An 18,330-nucleotide genomic window follows, 5' to 3' on the forward strand; every position below is an offset into this window, starting at 1 on the left:
AAGGAGCTTCTCCACTTGATAATCAAGGTTCTAAATTTGATAAAAGTTGTCCAAATATGATATTTACATCTTTGACCACTCAATTACAATAACCACAACAACTGTTGTCATAAGTCGTAATTGTAGTTCAACTATGTGTAATTTATTATTTTGACAATACTTGTTACATGATTTTTAACAATGTTACATATCAAGAAAGAGTGTGTTGTTAATATGGTATATTTTATTTTTAAAAATGACACATGTCGATATTTAATTGGGTAACCTGTTGACCAGTTCAGTAGGTTTCCACTATATTAATTTACTAAAAGTAACAAAAATAAAAAAACAAGGGTATGACAAACACCAAGGTACCTAAGACGACCCTGATAAACTCAACTTATTTTTTACATAAATCCGTCAATGATTGAATCGCTTTGTAACCCGATTTGATCACAATAAATTATTTATATAATTAGCAAATTAAAACAAGTTATTGTGTGTTATCTTTAAAGCCGCTTGTATCTACATAGACCCACAAATGGTCACACACTGTTGACTGGCTAGTCTGAATCCTTTCTTGGCTAGGGCTGAATTTTTGCCCAAAGCACCAATATTCTAGGGTTCAAGTATTGGCTAGGACAACGCTCAAAACCTGAGAACTAACACACCATTTCTATACAAAACCTGAGAACTAACACACCATTTCTATACCCCAAAATTAATTAACCTAATCAGAAAAACATATAACAAAAACATACTTTCACAAAAAAAAAAAAAAAAGTTACACAAGATTACATATATATAATAAAAGATTACAACAGGATTACAAAATATTATTCAGCGCAGAAAGTGTAAATCGAAAAGAACACATTCCTCTTCGCATGCCATGATCTGCACCTTTAAACTGACGTTTTGAATGCGTTGAATCACGTTAATTAGATCGATCTTTTCTGCAGTCTTGCTCTGATCCCACTAGTCAAACAAAATATTTCTATATCACGTCACTGCTTTTGACATATGAATAATGAATCTGAGTATTTATATATATGTAAATATCACTAACCTGGATAGGAGCAAAACCCTTTTACGTAATAAGAAAACTTCAAATTAACTGAATCTACGTCTCTTTTGCTTGGTGGATTTCCTGTGCAGCCCTAGTTTAGTGCATTTGTCAAAACCCTAAAGGGTGTTGACACATTTTTGAATAATCCAAAGCAATCTGGGTTCCTTCCCTTACGGAGAATATAAATATATTGCTTATTTGGCCAATTGGCCGAGTGGAAGTAATCTTGGTTTGGCTTACATATATATTCTCTGATTTTCATTTGTATCTGGAGCCGCCTTTGCACGGGTTAAATATTATTAATGAGTCAAATGTGAGAAACCTAATGGCCAAGTTCTAGAACTACATCATGTGAGGGGCCTGCGAAAACAACATAATGGCGTGCCATTTGGTACTAATTTAAAAGCATTGTGCTAATTAATTAAGGATTTACATGATATTATACTCTATTTTGTAGTATCATAATGTTGAATGTTATAGTTGGGCATACCTAGCTACTCAAATATAGTACATTTAGAAAATGTCATTTTTTATTATAAACACCATTCTTTCTTCAATCAACCAACTATTCTTGTAGTTGCTTACCATTATTTCTAGAATAATTTCTTTTATAAATAAGATATCAACAATAGCTAGCGGACGCATTACTTGTTCTTCGCAAGAGAAATGTGCGAAAATCAAACTCTAGCGTATTGTTTGTATAGCTAGTTGCATGCTGATCTTGTTCTAGTTTCTTTGAGTCAATTCTTAGTCCTACGTGCTGTTCGTGTACGTATACAGTATACTTGTTAGTAAGAAGCAAAACATACATAGAGTCATCGAACATTTTAGCGGGTTAACATAATGTAAGTTTGAGTGGGATGGAGTGATTACAAAACTCTAAACATCATGTATATATCCGCTGGTACGTGTACGTCCGCCCGCGTAATTGCTGCAACCTAGCTACGATCGCTTATTGAGGTCAATTGCTCCCAGCTACTGAATTATTTTTGTTGCATAAATTCCTAGCTAGCTGTTAGTGTGTACTCTCGAGTCAGTCACTAGGTACATAACCTAGCTGTTGATTAGCTTCTTTCAATGACCTTTGACAGCTTTCGGAATCTGATTCACCCCGAAACCTTACTCGTGCACTATGAAACAAAAGGGGGATCTTCCACCTCATGATCTCGATATCTCAAGGCAACTATGGCCAACGAGAGACAGACCACATTATTCGATCCAGAAAGGAAAGTCGCAAATAATGCAGCCTCCCCATTTTGTTTCTATAGCTTTCAGGAATCTGAAACAGAACCAGCAACAGTAAGAGTGACCCTTGGTAGATTCATTGATGTTTGTTTTCAGATTACGATTCCCCTTATCGGGGACACCGGCCTCGGAAATGTGTGTAAACACAGAAAGAGAATGGAGGGAATAAGTGAGAAAAACAAAAGTGGAACTTGTCTCCCTCTTGGAAAAGCTGTGTCCCTTTCGCTTTCGCTTGGTTATAATAATATTCTGGGAAGGAGAACTAGGGCTCGTACTTATTTGGCTACGCGTACAGCACGCGGGAAAATCAATCGGAAGATAAAGATTGGAGAGGGCCGGGGGACAAAGAGCTAACTTAGCCGAGCAGACACTTTCTAGAAAGCAAAGTGGATAACGAGGCGTCTTACGCAACTAATTGGCTTTTAAAAAAAATGTGTTTTTGGGATTTGGATATTGCGGGGGAAAGGCATGGCCATGGACGTGGATTTTGATTTTTGAGTGGGTATTTTTTAATGAACGTGATGCATAAGATATGAATCATATGATGGTTATGGAGCCATGGACTATGCAACTAGCTAGGAGGTAGGTCACTCATGAAGTCATGAAATGTGTGACTTGTATGTTATCTAAAATGATTTCCTTTCATAAATTTTTAAATTAGCATCATAAACTTGCGTGGGAAGTTTGTACGAAAACAAGTAGTTTTCATCCAGAAAGGTGCAAATTATCATTTTTTCCTTAAAAAAATAGTGTTTGGTAAAATGAGGATGTGAATCAACAATTCAAGTTTGTTACTATTATTTTATTTTTTGTTACAAAATAACTCTTGAGAGTAAGGAGGCAAAGTTGTCCATTGGCGTATTGAGCTAACACCACCCTTGAGTAGTTCTTAAGTTGGTATACATGAGAGAAAAAAAAAAAAAAATTGGTCACATGAATTGACCCTCCAACCCGTGCAACTTGCCAATTAAGGCTCACAAAACTAGCAGATACTTAATTGGCTGGCCGATGTCTGATTTTTATAATTAATTTATGATTGTTTTATGGCGGTTGTCTATGAGGTGGTATCGAGATTCTCAGGATTCTCTGTAGCCCGAGAGGTTGGGCGATATAGGTGGTTATGGGTTGGGCCCTTTCGGCTCAAGGAAGTCATTCTGGATGACCGACCCGTAACTGGTTTAGGTTTTAGGGAGGAGAGTGGAGAGTTTTTGTCCACCACCGGTCATTTCCATGTTATGTAATTTTGGCTATCATCAATAAAGGTTCCTTATTCTCAAAAAAAAAAAAAAAAAAAAAAAAAAAAACTCCACTATTTGACAAAAGGAGAAAGGCATAAACAATATTTGAAATACAAACGTGTCAGACTCTCAGCCCATTTCAAGCCCAATAACCGCTAGATCAGACCAAAGGCCCAAAACTAAAAAACTTTTAGAAGACCCCAAGAAGCTATTACTCATATAAGCCTTCGGCTCCTTCGATTCCCTCGTCCTTCAGCGACGTGCCCAAAGAAATGGCCACGCGATCCTTATGGCGCGCAAAGCTTGCTCTGTCGGCAACCGCCCTCTTCGGCGGAGCCGCGGCGGCGACTATCACCACCTCCGAAGACCCCGCCATGACTATGAAGCTCTACTCCACCGTCCCCGTCCGCCTCCTTCGCGACTCCATCACAGCCGCCGCCATCGCCTTCGGTACTACCTCTTAGCTTTCAGTTTTCACAATACGTCACCGTTTTAGTGCTTTTAAGTAGAGCATTGGCGCCCTAGCTTACCTAAATTGAAGTCAGTTTCGTCAGATTCATTAGCTTAAGTAAAATGTAGTGAAATTTTGATTCATTGGTGTTGGAATAGAGTTGTAGCATTCATCAGTTTGATATGATTGCATTGCTAGTAGCTGAGGTCTTGAGATTCTAATGGAGTTTTCGACATTGCGTTGTGATTAGATTATGAGTATTCACTGTGGGGATTGCCTGAAGGAAGCAGTGAGAGGTTAAAGGCAAAACATGAAGTTCACCTCAGGTCTGCACGTAAACTACAAGAATTATGTTTTAAAAATGGAGGAATATATATCAAGCTCGGTCAACATATTGGACAACTGGTATGGTTTCGATGGCTATGTATAGAGAAGGTTTATTTTACGTTTCACATGAGCTTTGTAGAGCCATGTAAATTTTCGACTAAGGATTAAGTGATTTGTTTTTTATGTTCGTTCAATTTTGTACAGGAATACTTGGTACCAGAAGAGTATGTCCGGACAATGAGAGAGTCTATGTTGAATAAATGTCCAGTTTCTTCCTATGAACAAGTGTGCGAAGTCATCGAGAGAGAGCTTGGAGATAAGCCGGATAAAGTATGTGTTTGATTAATTTTTACTCTAAGTAATTTTTAAAGAGGTTTTTTCTTTGCTCTGGATTGGTGAGTGCTAGTACTTATTGGAGAGATAGAACACTGGTGTACTGAGCTAAGCTTTTCTAATGCAGATATTTTCTGAATTTGATCCTGTTCCAATAGCAAGTGCTTCTCTTGCACAAGTCCATGTTGCTCGCACACATAATGGCCAAAAAGTTGCTGTGAAGGTTCAGTTGTCAAATTTCAACTTGAATAATGTTTTTTTTTTTTCTTACTGCTAGGTGCAATCAAGTAGTATCTCAGATGTATAGAAACTTCAAAACATGCATGCTTCTTATAAGAGACTAAGAGTTTCTTTCTTTTCATACATTTCACTATTCAGGTTCAGCATGCTCACATGACAGATACTGCAGCTGCAGATTGTGCTACTGTAGATGTGATTGTGAACACCCTCCACCGGGTTTTCCCTTCTTTTGATTATAGGTATGTTGGCTAAAATATTCATGTTTATCATATCACCTGGTTTCTAATTAATAAGAAAGTTCGGCGGACACCAATTTTGCTAATGCTAAAAATCATAGTTGTTTCTTACATGCATGTGAACAGTGTAAGCGTTATGATGCAGTTTCATCTTTTGAAATGTGAAGCATCTTTTCCGATATGAAACTTTCAGTGGTATTGGTTGCTCTTTTTTATTCTTGCTTTTATTTACAGGTGGTTGATTGTGGAAATGCGTGAAAGTTTACCCAAGGCAAGTTGTTAACTATCCTAAACTTGATTGGCTTCTTCATAAATCGGTAGAAATCTATTTAAATTATCTGTTACTTTTTCATGTATTTTAAACCATTTGTGTTTTCTTTGGTGATGGGGAATTTTGTCGTGTTTATGTATGGTGAAGAATCTAAGGGCATCCAAGCTGATGTCCTTTTGTGTATTTTGAAAATTCTTTCGCATTCCAGTAAAGTTCACACCTCTTTCTGATGGCTATTTAGACAAACTTGCTTGCTTCCTTTTATTGTAGCAAACCAAGTCCAACAGAACTTTATGCTAGAAGTTTATCTCACTTTTTTGGCACTGAACTTTTTTTTTCTTAATGTTCCACTGTTGCAATAGAAAATATGTGGTGTTTGGACCTTTTCTTTACATAACTAGCAGCTTCTTTATCACGATACATGTGTTTACCTAGCATTTTTAATAGCCATATTGTCATTTGACTGTGTCATTGTGGTAATCAGGAACTAGATTTCTTAAACGAAGCCAAGAACAGTGAGAAATGCCTGCATAATTTTCTGAAGCTTTCTCCTCGAATTGCAGCTTATGTATATGCACCAAAGGTGCATTGGAATCTAAGCACCTCAAAGTTGTTGACCATGGAATTTATCGATGGAGCACAAGTAAATGATGTCAAAACCATCAAAAAACTTGGGATCCGACCCGATGAAGTTGCGAGATTAGTAAGTTCAAGTTCATCTTGTTATATGCTGACAATATGTTTTGAGACAATCATGTTGAGAAATTGATTGGTCCATTTAGAGTTGCATATATTTTTCTTTAGATCCAGATCAGAAACCATATCAGTAGATTGTCTACACAGATCTGATTGTGCTATATAAATTAAGGGGTGGAGGCATTGGAAGTGCAACTTTGGGTCTTTGGACTCCTGTGCCTTTATGTTCATTGTTTTGATTTTAGATCTAAGGATATGATACCAGGGAACCACAAAGAGGAAAAAGTATCTGAATCTTCAGTTACCTTGTAAAAATAAAATCTTAGTCAATTATGGCATTTGAAAGAAAGTAAGACTTCATGTTCTTTATGCAGGTTAGTGAAACTTTTGCCGAAATGATGTTCAAACATGGGTTTGTGCATTGTGACCCACATGCTGCCAACTTGATAGTTCGTCCTCTACCGTCTAGCAGAAAGAGCATTTTAGGTAAGGCTCACATGTACTATTGAGATTAGTTAGTTAATCATTTATGTTTTAGTTAGTAACCACAGCTAATGGTTCAACCATAAGAGCCATGGTTATAGCATCTACCCCACTTTCTTGAGAATAAATTGTCAAGTCTCCTGATATTTTGATATGCAATGGCTTCTGGATCATGCAGATGTCTAAATCTGCTGACAATTTTTTTGGTACTTTGTGTAGAATTTGGTACGATTTACAGTATGTAGTAGAAATCAAGAAGAGTGTTTTAGAACTAGTTGAATTTCTAAACCTTGAGAAATTGATTTTCAGAAGTCTTGCATGATTTGATTATGCTGTGGGCTGTGAAAATATATCCAATCTCTGCATTTGTTGGTATTTGTGTTGGTTGAACTTTCTTCTTTGAAGGTGCCTACACCATGCGCAACTCATATGCTCCCCTCCACTTCTCATGTACAGGCAAGAGAAAACCACAATTGGTACTTCTAGACCATGGTCTTTATAAAGAACTTGACGATGAGACCAGAACAAACTATGCTGCACTTTGGAAGGTGTGTATTTGCTTTTCTTGGAATGATTTTCTTTGATATTGTAGGCACTTACTTTGCTGGCTCTCTGATTTAAGATGATCATTGCAGGGATTGATATTTTCTGATGCTGATGCAATAAAGAAAAATAGTGCAAAATTAGGTGCTGGAGAGGATCTGTATGCATTATTTGCAGGAATTCTTACTATGAGGCCTTGGAATAGAGTCATTGACACATCTATTGATCACTTGGTTATACAAGGAAATGACGGTGACCGTTCAGAACTTCAGGTGAGCTCTTGTACTGGGTTAAAGTGCATTTCACTGTGTGTAATATTTTTAGACTTGTGTTATATGCTGTTACAACATTACCCAATACATTATTTCTATGTAGTTCTAACTCATAGAGCAAATGCATATATTCAGATTTTTTTCATGGACCAAAATCAACTCACTGAGGAGCGTTGTAAACCTTGCAATTTCGATTTTTTTTTTTTTTTTGCCATCTGGTTGAGGTGGATAGCTTGAACATACTTTAATCCTTTGTGGTTGAGCTGGATAGCTGTGCTTAAATTACTTTAATGTCTTATTTGGCAGATGTATGCTTCTCAGTACTTCCCCCAAATTACAGAGCTTCTGAGGAGGCTGCCACGTGTAATTCTCTTAATGCTGAAGACTAACGATTGTTTACGATCAGTTAGCAATGCTCTGGTATGACATTGCTCTTGCCTATCTGTTTCTGTTACCACTGAAAACCTGATTATAGTCAGAGTAAGCCTGATTGTCAAGTAGCTGATGTTGAGTACATGAGCCTTAAGCTGCATGTCAAAAGTCACGACAAAGTCTGTGATTATAAAACATGTACCTGGCATGGGTGCCTTTATCATTTAAGTGTCCAGGCAGCTATAGAGTTCTTTTAGATGCCTTACTAAGGTGTAACAAAATGTTGTCACATCTTGTGACTTAGAGTTGTGTTTCTGCAGAATGGTTAGCACAGTTAGCTTAAGCATCTTTTAGGAGGGTTTATATTCTGTCGACATAATTTGGACTGTCGTGTATTTCACATATATTATAACTTGCTTTCAATCCTTAGTTGTTGATTTTAATGGATAAAACATAAATTTTGAACCCGTTTATGGAAATGCTTTTCAAACAGTTGCAGGAACCTTCTCTCGAGACATTCATGATTGTTGGAAGGATTTCTTCTGAAGCCATCATTGAGGCAAAACTACAAAAGAGATCCTTTTTGTCTTGGTTGACTGCCTGGTTAGACGAAATCCAACTAGAAGCTCGGCTTTTTATAATGCGAGTAGCATTGTGGCTTCTGCGACTCAGGAAATTGTCTTGGCAGTTGGCACTGAAATAATGTTGCAGAAACGGAATATGAGCCATATAAACTCGGGAAAAAACCAAAGATTGGTGAAACTAAAATTATTTCTGTTCACCCAAAAATGGGTACACACATTTTTTGTCTCCATAAATCAAGCCTCTCCATCTAGATGCAGGATATCTGAGCATGGATTGACAGGTGATTTTTTGACACGATGAAGGAATGCATAAATTGCATTCCATTACCATTCTTGTGTGCATATAAAAATTGACAATGTCCCCCGGGACCTGTTCAATGTTGTAGAACCTCATCAAAAGAGAACCCTATGGACTGCCAATTCGTCCAGGATTTTAGTTATATGCTTTTTAAGCATAGAAATCATTTGAGTTTTGAAACTGATTCTTTTACTGATAACTTATACACTGTATTCTTATCTGGAAAATGAATCCTGTTGAATTACCAGACAAAGCTGCATATTGTATGTTTATCTAAACAAATCATTGGATGGAATAATAACTATGGTTGGTTTTTGAGTTCAAGCAGGTCGTTGTTCTTTGTTATTTAGGAATCTTATAGTATGAGAATAGATGGAATAAATGCTGCATTTTTTGGTGGTCAGTTTATTAGTTCCAGCCGGCTTCACTGTCCCTTTCTGTCTTTTTCCAATCAACTATACTATTGTTTATTGTCTATTTGTTACTTTGCTTTGCTGGTGAGGCTTGGTTTGGTCTGTACTATTGTTCTTGTTTTGCCCGTTGGCTCATCTCTTTTTGTGAAGTTTGGCAATATAACAGCTGCATATCTGCTTATCTCTTATGAAAATGTCACTCTCCAAGGGAAATGTGTAGGGTAAGAGACACATATTCGGATGAGTTTGTATAGTTTTGAACCTGTTTGCGATCCGATGGTGGGTATTGAAGGAAGTGAGAAAATGGTTTACCATGTGATTAATGATTTCATATCATGGTCACAGCCTTGTTGGTTGGTGGTTGGTACTCGTTGAATCAATGAGGTATTAATGTGAAGATCTGGTTGGGGCAGTGAAGTTGGGTGGCCTATCATTTTCCAGCTTCACCTGCTCTATCAGATCCCCTGACCATAGCATTAATTTTTATGATGGTTTTTCTTGTACAGTAAATGCCAACTAATATTTGAAGAAAGGGTTTACTAGTGATCTTCTCTTTTCTTCCTTTGGTATGATTCATGCATCTTTTGCCTTTTTTTAGTTTTTGTAGGTTTATCATGATAAAGTAATTTGGGATTCACATCTAAAATCAATTGACAATGGATGAAGTGGCCCAAGCCCTTATAAACTCACAGACAAAGTCCAATTTTTCCCATGTGAGATCTATAATCTCAACACGCTCCTGCACGTGTGGCGAATTTTCAAGCCATACACGTGGACAACACATATTGGGTGATGTGGAGCTCATGTGGCTGTTAAGCATTCACACGTTGGATAACCCGCTCTGATGCCATGATAAAGTAATCTGGGGTTCACATCCAAAATCTATAATCTCAACACGCTCCTGCACGTGTGGCGAATTTTCAAGCCATACACGTGGATAACACATATTGGGTGACGTGGAGCTCATGTGGCTGTTAAGCATTCACACGTTGGATAGCCCGCTCTAATGTCATGATAAAGTAATCTGGGGTTCACATCCAAAATCAATTGGCAATGGATGAAGTAGCCCAAACCCTTATAAACTCACAGGCAAAGTCTCATTTTTCCCATGTGGGATCTATAATCTCAACAATAGGTAGAGTATGGTTCCAATAACTACAATCATATGAGAAAAAAATGCATATGATACTGCAGATTTTGTTTGCTTTGAGCAACTCAAACAGCTTCCCCATATTTTGAATTTTCTCTACTTTAGGAAAAGATGAGTCTCTTTTGCTCCAATAGATTTCCTATAACTATCTCTATTTTAGGGAAAGTGAGGAAAGAGAAAATCAAATTCTCTATATTTACAGCAATCTCTAAAATTTTAAAAAAGAATATGGAGATTTTAGAGATTGTTGTAAAATAGAGAATCTGTTGGAGTTGGAGAATAAAAATATGCTAAAGCTTTGACTTGTGCTTCCCTATTATACAAAAATTATAAGGAAGCTATTAGAGTTGCTCTTATACTTATTGTGGTTGTAAATTTTAAGCTTACATTCGAACTACTTTGCTTGAAATGGCAAACCACAAATCGTGGTTTTGAGTTCGTTAAAGAGTTATTAGATTCCGCTTTTGTACTTCAAGCATGTGGGTGGGTGCATCCATCTCCATTAACTATCAGAATGCTAAAGTTGATTCGAATTGGGTGCAAACTCGCAAATACGAGTTGTCAAATCCCTGGAGATGTAAACATAAATCCCTGGAGATGTAAACATTGAGAAAATGAAGAAAGAAAGCATATATTTTTTTCGTCGGTCCTAAGAGAACTGAGTTTTGTATGGATTACAGTCATTGAATTGCATATACATATGAAGAAACTATGTTATGTATAAATACGAAGATAAATATATCGTAATTCATAATGTAATGCGCATCATCACTATTATCTGTAGTGTAATATTGTCTTTAACAAGTATAAGAACTAGATATCAAATGTTATCTTTATATATGTTTTTAGAATCGGGGCGACGTGTCTAGTGCTAAGTGCCAAATATGGGATAATGGTGTCTTTGTAAACTGATTTTGATGACTAAAAAAATTTAATTTTTGGGACCAAAACTCTATATATTCTCTGTCAATCCAACATCGCAAAGCCCAAATCCTTTTTCATCAGAATCATGACACATCATGGACACACATGACATTGTCACTCCTATAAATACAAACTGAAAATCGAAACGAAGAGTTAGGTGCACATACATTACAAACAAACATAGACGCAGCCAGCGACTCAAACAGAACACCACTTAGAGCTAACTCTACTCATTCTTCTTCACCCATTTCACCTTCTTATTTGCTCAGAGAGTCGGAGAAAGATGGTGGGACCCCCGAGGCCTCAGTTTGTTCTGTTCGGATCCTCCATAGTCCAGTTCAGCTTCAGCAACGGCGGCTGGGGCTCCGTTCTCTCCGACCTCTACGCTCGCAAAGTAACAATCTTGACGCCCAATTGTTCCCTTTTAGTCATCTGTTACCTTTTTTTTTTTTCCTTTGTTTGAAAATGGGGGAACCATTACGCTTGTAAGGACATCTCACACCCATTTTGGGTTTTGCTGGGAAACATTTCCTGTGCTGAAAGCTCTGATCTTTGAAACCCATATTGTTGGGTTTGTGGTTTTGTTGTAGGCAGACATATTGCTGCGTGGTTACTTCGGATGGAATTCACGGCGTGCGCTAGAGGTGCTTGATCAAGTTTTTCCCAAGGTAAAATCTACTTTTTCATCTGCAAATTATGTTTCCTCTTGGTCAATTCAGACCATCATGTTTTTTTTATTTTATATTTTATTTGTTTTTTTTTCTTTTCTTTTTGATGCGATATTTTATTTGTTTGGCAAACCCATGTTTCAAGGCTTTGTTAATTTATGGATTATTGTAACCCATGTTGTTTTATAATATAAAAATGATTGGGTGCAACTTGTGAGGGGGACACCTTTTCACACAGGAGGAAGTTTTAGAATACAGAACAACTATTGGTCAATTTACCATCTTGACCAATAATCAACTTTTTATGAGAATAATAGTAGGCCAACAAAATCTTTCTCAAAGAGAGAAATATTATATTTTGGAGATTTGGATTCAAAGGTCAACGCACCAATAACAGAGTGTGCATGTCTGGTATTTGGTGAAGTTGCTTTTGAGTATGGAATTACATAAAAACTGATTTGTATCCTTTTGGTAAGTTATATATGATTGCTGTTTGCTGAACCACTTTGCCCAGCTTGCCAAAAAACACATATCAAACTACTTGAATGTAGTCTGATTTCAATGATGCCTATATAGGATGCAGCTGTTCAACCTTCTTTGGTGATAGTCTATTTTGGCGGGAATGATTCTATGGGGCCTCATCCATCTGGGCTAGGACCTCATGTACCACTTCCTGAGTATATTGAGAACATGAGGAAGATTGCAAATCATCTCCAGGTACTTACTTTATTCACCCAAATCATTTCAGCTTTTCTGTTAATTAGTTTTATAGACTGTAGTGGAGTGAGGGAGGCCCTATCTGAACATACATTTTGGACTATTGGACCATCTGTTTGACTTCTGCATCTGTTGTTTTTCTAGGCTTTATTGTGTATGTAATTTGGGTTCATATGCCTGCAATGTGTTTCTATTAGGTTCCTTTAGTGAAACAATATCCTGCTCAGATATATATAACTGACAATGGTTCAGCATGGTTTAGCATTCTAACAAAATGTATTTGAAAACCAGAGCCTTTCAGATTCAACACGCATCATTTTTCTTAGTTGTCCTCCCGTGAATGAGGCCACAGTTCGTGCAAATAAAAGGTGCTCAGATGGAACTCTTGTACTGTTGTTTTACCTTTTTTGTATGTCTGATATCCTAAAGCATGTGTTTGCTCTTGGAAAAACAAAACCAGTCCTTATCTCAGCGAGTTAGTAAGAACGAATGAGCTATGCCAACAATATTCCGAAGCTTGTATAAAGCTATGCCAGGAACTGGATATCAAGGTGGTTGATCTTTTTACGGCAATACAGAAAGGAGAAAACTGTTTTACGTAAGTTAGCCTGATCATGTTGCTCTCTCACTTTTTCACACTACCGTTGACATTTGCATTGTCTTGCTTGTATATTCTTAAATCATCCATTGTCCGACTTAATGTGTTAGTTTGCTCATACTAGCTACATCCACTTGCGATATTAGGTTGATTACTCCTGTGGTATTTAGCAACATTTTTACAGTTGATTTGCTGTTACACCTTCAGACGTCTGGCTACATGTACGCCTATTTAGGAACATGTGTTAATAATTTAACCAGACTTTTTATCCCTCTGAAGAGTGGTTTTAAGTTTATAGCTCATACACTATAATAACTGTCTATTGGAAACATGAACTAAATGTCTGCTTTCTTCAGATAGAAGGTTTCGTCCCCTTACCATAAGCTTAAAAAAAAAAAAAAAAGTCTTTAGTTGATCTAAAAGAATGTCAAGTAGGGAGGAAGTCTAATGGTTACTCTGACATGCATTCTCCTCATGAACCTTTATACCGGATAGTATAATTTGGCGGTGAAATGAATCTCAATTACTCATTTTCATGTAGTTAAAATTAGTCTATCCCAGTACATAGAACTTCAGTCTCTTCATTTTGTTTTTCAGAGATGGGATTCATTTATCAGCTGAAGGGAGCAAAATAGTGGCGGAGGAGATACTGAAAGTACTGAGAGAAGCTGATTGGAAGCCAAGTTTACACTGGAAATCCATGCCAACAGAATTTGCAGAGGATTCACCATATGATCTTGTTGCTGCTGATGGAAAGACGACGTTAAATCCCTCCGAATGGACGTTTTATAGAGATTTTCACTGGAACTCTCTATAAAACAGAGTTTCCCTTTCGGAGGCTGTGCAGTTGCATATTGAAGACTTAAGTATCCACTACTCCATGGGGACTCTAGTTTAACTGCAATGGTACTCATCATATTCTTCAACATTAATCGTACAATTATTTTTTCCTGCAATTGGTTCTAGTAGTTGTAGCCTAGCTAGTAGCTAGTAGGCAAAGGTTGGTAAAAGACTTTATTTGTAATAACTTTTGTGCCTTCTCCTTGACAATGATAACTTTCATTCTACTGTGGAATCATATATACTTGGTTGTTTCTCCCTTCTTTCTGTTGAATCTTTGTTCTTGTTACTTTAATCAAAATGTGAAGCGACAACATTGGAATCCCCTATTTAGCAAAATGGCAAATAAGAGACTACAATTTGTTGGATGGTCATACTCAAAACACACTCGGGTTATGCATTGTCCTTACTCACTGTTCAATTTATTTATTTATTTTTCAAGAAACAATCCTGTGTTTCAATTTCAAGTAACTCTTTTTTTTTTTGGTTACAGAAGTAGCCAAAAAGTCCCAAAACAAAAAGAAAAAAAATAAACTAACATTAAAAGTTTAGAACAATTCCCGGTTCTTCTAGGTCTTACAACTCCATCAATACCATCAAGGTAAGCCTGAGAGGCAGGAACAGGAATCCTTGAAGACTAGGAGCATGCTCATTACTTTTTTTGGCCAAGACATTAGCTGTCATGTTGAACTCACGAAAAATATGGTGATCTTGTAGACTCACACTTTTGATTCTCAATAGAGAAACAGAGACCGACAAACCGAATCGGTTTCGGCCTTCGGCTCCAAAACTGGGCCTGGACCTGGACCGAAACCTTCTCTAGCATATTGGGCCCGAATTGAAGCAAAACAAAAGTAATAGAAAAGTCTTTATCTAGATAAAAGAGTGAGAGCGGCGACCTCCTCCTATAATTTGGACTTTGGAGTTTTCCCTCCCTTTTCAATTTTTGGATCCTCTTTCTTCCCTCCCTTTCTATTTCTATCGTCTCTTTCACCCACAAACCCGAACCTCTAAAACAACTACTCCCGGTAAGCCTCTACTCCGATTCAATCATTTTCAACTTTACTTTCATCAATTTCAGTTCGAATTTGTGATTCTCATTTCCGATCTGAATCTGGGTTTATAGAGAATTCATGAGGTTTGTGTTGCCAATTGGGGTTTTTTTATTTATTTATTCTGATTCTTCGTTTAAGTTGGGATGTGTGTGTTTTACCAGTTGGGTTTTTGTGGGTTTTAAGCTACTTTTCGGAGATTTTAGTATTCAGCTGAACTATACATGCTTCTGGGTTTTGCGATTTGTTTGAAGAGAATTCACAACCTTCTGATATCGGTGTTCGTTAATTTGGGTAATTGGTGTGAATAATATATGTTGAATCCGTTGGTTCTATTTCTGCAAAATTCGAATTCAAGTCAAAAAAACCCAAATTTGGTTTCCAATGCATCCCTAATGTTTCACTGAAATGTGGGAGATCCGGAGAATTTTAGATTGGTTTAGAGATTTGATTGTTGAATGAGTGTGAAAATTGGAATAATTAACTTGTATTGCATTTTGGGTTCTGGTGCTTTATGTGATATTAACCAGTTCATTGCTTCAGGAATTTGTCTTGGAGTTGCAGGGAAGACTGTGAGGACACCAAGCGGGATCTTTTGTTAAAATGGGAAATTACTATGACATTGACGATATTCTTGCCGAGGAAGAGGTTAGTTCTTGTCTTTTTGTACCCCGGATTTCATCTGTTTTATTTAGACCAGTGTTCTGAATGTGTTTGCTGTTGGCAACCAGCTTGTCTCAGTTGTTTTCCAGAAAGGAGCAAATGGGGTTGGAATTGATCCTAGTGCTGAAGCCTACAGTGTAAGTGACCACAGTGGATTTGGAATGGGTGGTCCTTGGTGAAATGACCATTTCTTATATCTTCTTGGGTGTGTATTGCAGGTCGAACCAGGTTCAAGGGTCAAGCTGCCGTTCTGGCTTGCTTATGAATTACACGCAAGACAAGTAGTGACGATGAAGCTTCCTGCGTGTTTCAATCAACAGTAATGATCCTTATACATCAATTCAATATTTTCAGTTGCCAAATTGTAGGGTCGAGTTACTTTCCCTTTTCACCCATTATCTGGCCTGCAGTCATTAAAATTCAATTAGACTCTAAAATCTGATTTCTAGAAGTTTCTTTTCTGTGGTAGTTTATGTTTTCTTTGTCTCATAATGGAATATGATAAATTGATAAGTCGGTACACCTGATATATTAGATATTCACTGAATGCATGAAGAATGACTTGTTTGACTGAGTAAGTTTACATTTACTCATTAGATAATATATTCAACTCCTGTGGTTTCATATTTTATCAGAACAAGGCTGGAACTGGGGGCTGATGGAAAAGCTGTGGATTTGAGATCTCGATGTCTATACTTCTATGAATTTGGATGCAAGATAGCACCACTGTGAGTCTCTCCAACCCATTTCTTGTATGCATACTTTTGTTAGTGTTCTCTCCTGGTGATATTCTTTTGTTATCTTATAATAGGTAGATATTTAATTTGTGTGATCCCCTTGTGACAGAGGAGTGAGAGAGTGCATGGCTAAAATCCATTATGGATCAACTATTTTGTTACTGTGAATTTGCTTCTTTGTCAACGTAAAATTGAGTACTCCCAAAGCAAATTAATTTATCAAAAGTATTGGTGTTTATGTCAGTTAAAAATTTCAGGTAAAGGGAATTAATTTCTTAGTTTCCTAATATTGTCTCATGAAATCCAGGTCCTTACAATAGATGAATATGGGTATATTTGACACAGAAAGAGTGTGAAAAATCTCAAATCAAAGCAGAAAGTGAAAAACCAGTATAATCAATAACATATTTTTGTTATTATGTTGATTATAGGATAGCTATCTGTTGTTGCTCAATCCACAGGCCCCCTTTTCTCTCTAAATACTGTGATACCTATTTGTGCAACAGTTGCAATGTTTTGTGTTGCGAAATACTTGCTTGATGACAAATAAATGATACAGGCCACTCAAGTTCACTCTGTTGGTGAATAGTTTCTGAATAATCAAGCAATACAACTGGATGATTTCCATGTTTATGTTGTTTTGGTGGTATATTGTTGATCTCCTAGTTTATGTACTTTATGCTGTCCATGTTTTTGGGGCCTGAAAATTGATTTTGACTAGTATTTTCTTCAATGATGGACAGGGTTGGTGATAGAGACATGGGATCATTCCTGTTATCTGCATTCAGAAACAGGTATCAGGAAGTCCTGGCCAAGGCACATTCTGCAGCATATACAGCAGCTTCAAAACTCTTGACGCTCTTAACAAAAGAAGAAATCAACTGTGAGATTTAAACTACATAATTTTATCATGTCTTGACAATTGTGTGTCTCATATATGAATTTTGACAGATAATATCTATGGATATGTAATTGCAGTGTATGAGGCAGCTCAATCCTCCATGGCAGCCTTTAAGAAGTGGCGGATGGGTGGCCCGAGATTGCAGAGAGCTTCCGTACTTGGGAGGAAGAGGAAATCAACTGACTAGTTGCGACCTTTACTCTGCTTCTTCATCTTGTCTGACTCATTATAACAATTTGATATATTTTTCTGGTTGGTGTATGATTATCATTGTAAGTTTGTAATATAACTTCATAAGCTCAAGCTTAGCAGTACTTCGATTGAGTTAAACTTTGTAATAGCGGTTCCAAACAAGAATACACCCTCTATTCCCAACATGATGTTGGGGATTTTGGTTAAATTGACAAGTTTTCCAGGAACTTTTGCCTTTCACGAAGATTCCTTGGATACAAGTTTGGCCCATAACATGTATAACTTCCATTGATCTTTTCCCTTTTCCATAGGATAAATGTATGTTTGATTTGGTCACTTGCCTACCCATCAATACAAACACCAAACTTTATCTTCTTGTATCTATTATACCTAGTTTGTTCTATAACAAAATTTCAATTCTACACCCACACTCATCTCTTCGAGCTCCTTATTGATTGGTTTGACTTATGACAGGACAGTTTAATACAAGATCTATCATTATATACAACCGATTTATAGAATTCTCATTTTCTTAAAAAAGAAGAATTAACAACTAAATGGTAAGTTAGGAATAGTTCTTCAAAGAATCATAAACGAAAATAAGTGCTACATCAAACTAGGTAATAATCAAACGGCTCATTTAGCAACTCTATTATCCACCATATTAGTTTCTTAAAAGATAAAATGAAAAATTATTCAACAGTTCTAAATTACCAAGTGTCGGTAGTCCTTAACAATCTGATTAGTGTATGCAGCCTTATCTTGATAGTGATTACTTTATTTTATTTATAAATACCTCTTTTTGTTTTTATAATCGCGATCACGAGCAAATTCATCGGTT

The 18,330-nt window shown here is 36.8% G+C and overlaps 3 protein-coding genes across 3 annotated transcripts; all 3 read left to right on the top strand.

Moving 5' to 3' along the window:
- The first annotated feature begins 3,753 nt into the window (after positions 1 to 3,753).
- On the top strand, positions 3,754 to 8,958 carry LOC133717528 (putative ABC1 protein At2g40090). The gene is made up of 12 exons (XM_062144244.1): positions 3,754 to 3,978; positions 4,230 to 4,384; positions 4,511 to 4,636; positions 4,767 to 4,862; positions 5,018 to 5,118; positions 5,350 to 5,386; positions 5,871 to 6,089; positions 6,457 to 6,568; positions 7,022 to 7,113; positions 7,201 to 7,380; positions 7,687 to 7,800; positions 8,246 to 8,958. Exons 1-12 carry the CDS (start codon positions 3,801 to 3,803, stop codon positions 8,453 to 8,455), a joined length of 1,620 nt encoding a protein of 539 aa, XP_062000228.1. The 5' UTR covers positions 3,754 to 3,800; the 3' UTR covers positions 8,456 to 8,958.
- A 2,258-nt stretch (positions 8,959 to 11,216) lies between these two features.
- Positions 11,217 to 14,202, top strand: LOC133715546 (GDSL esterase/lipase CPRD49-like). The gene is made up of 6 exons (XM_062142079.1): positions 11,217 to 11,515; positions 11,712 to 11,789; positions 12,366 to 12,506; positions 12,798 to 12,874; positions 12,967 to 13,104; positions 13,702 to 14,202. The coding sequence occupies exons 1-6, from the start codon at positions 11,405 to 11,407 to the stop codon at positions 13,919 to 13,921; spliced, it is 765 nt and encodes a 254-aa protein (XP_061998063.1). The 5' UTR covers positions 11,217 to 11,404; the 3' UTR covers positions 13,922 to 14,202.
- A 633-nt stretch (positions 14,203 to 14,835) lies between these two features.
- Positions 14,836 to 17,790, top strand: LOC133714353 (DNA replication complex GINS protein psf3-like). Its single transcript, XM_062140452.1, has 7 exons — positions 14,836 to 14,972; positions 15,540 to 15,644; positions 15,728 to 15,796; positions 15,878 to 15,978; positions 16,295 to 16,387; positions 17,140 to 17,279; positions 17,375 to 17,790. The coding sequence occupies exons 2-7, from the start codon at positions 15,600 to 15,602 to the stop codon at positions 17,482 to 17,484; spliced, it is 558 nt and encodes a 185-aa protein (XP_061996436.1). The 5' UTR covers positions 14,836 to 14,972; positions 15,540 to 15,599; the 3' UTR covers positions 17,485 to 17,790.
- Positions 17,791 to 18,330: the final 540 nt, after the last annotated feature.

Source organism: Rosa rugosa, chromosome 6, assembly GCF_958449725.1.
Source record: "Rosa rugosa chromosome 6, drRosRugo1.1, whole genome shotgun sequence".
Lineage (NCBI taxonomy): Eukaryota > Viridiplantae > Streptophyta > Magnoliopsida > Rosales > Rosaceae > Rosa > Rosa rugosa.

Excerpts from the sequence above, each read along its gene's own strand:
- LOC133717528 (XM_062144244.1), top strand. The coding sequence starts at position 3,801 with ATGGCCACGCGATCCTTATGGCGCGCAAAGCTTGCTCTGTCGGCAACC. Across the intron at positions 4,637-4,766 it reads TTGGAGATAAGCCGGATAAA|ATATTTTCTGAATTTGATCC; the intron begins GTATGTGTTTGA and ends TTTCTAATGCAG. Across the intron at positions 7,114-7,200 it reads ACTATGCTGCACTTTGGAAG|GGATTGATATTTTCTGATGC; the intron begins GTGTGTATTTGC and ends TGATCATTGCAG.
- LOC133715546 (XM_062142079.1), top strand. The coding sequence starts at position 11,405 with ATGGTGGGACCCCCGAGGCCTCAGTTTGTTCTGTTCGGATCCTCCATA. Across the intron at positions 11,790-12,365 it reads TTGATCAAGTTTTTCCCAAG|GATGCAGCTGTTCAACCTTC; the intron begins GTAAAATCTACT and ends ATGCCTATATAG. Across the intron at positions 13,105-13,701 it reads AAAGGAGAAAACTGTTTTAC|AGATGGGATTCATTTATCAG; the intron begins GTAAGTTAGCCT and ends TTTGTTTTTCAG.
- LOC133714353 (XM_062140452.1), top strand. The coding sequence starts at position 15,600 with ATGGGAAATTACTATGACATTGACGATATTCTTGCCGAGGAAGAG. Across the intron at positions 16,388-17,139 it reads GGATGCAAGATAGCACCACT|GGTTGGTGATAGAGACATGG; the intron begins GTGAGTCTCTCC and ends AATGATGGACAG. Across the intron at positions 17,280-17,374 it reads AACAAAAGAAGAAATCAACT|TGTATGAGGCAGCTCAATCC; the intron begins GTGAGATTTAAA and ends ATGTAATTGCAG.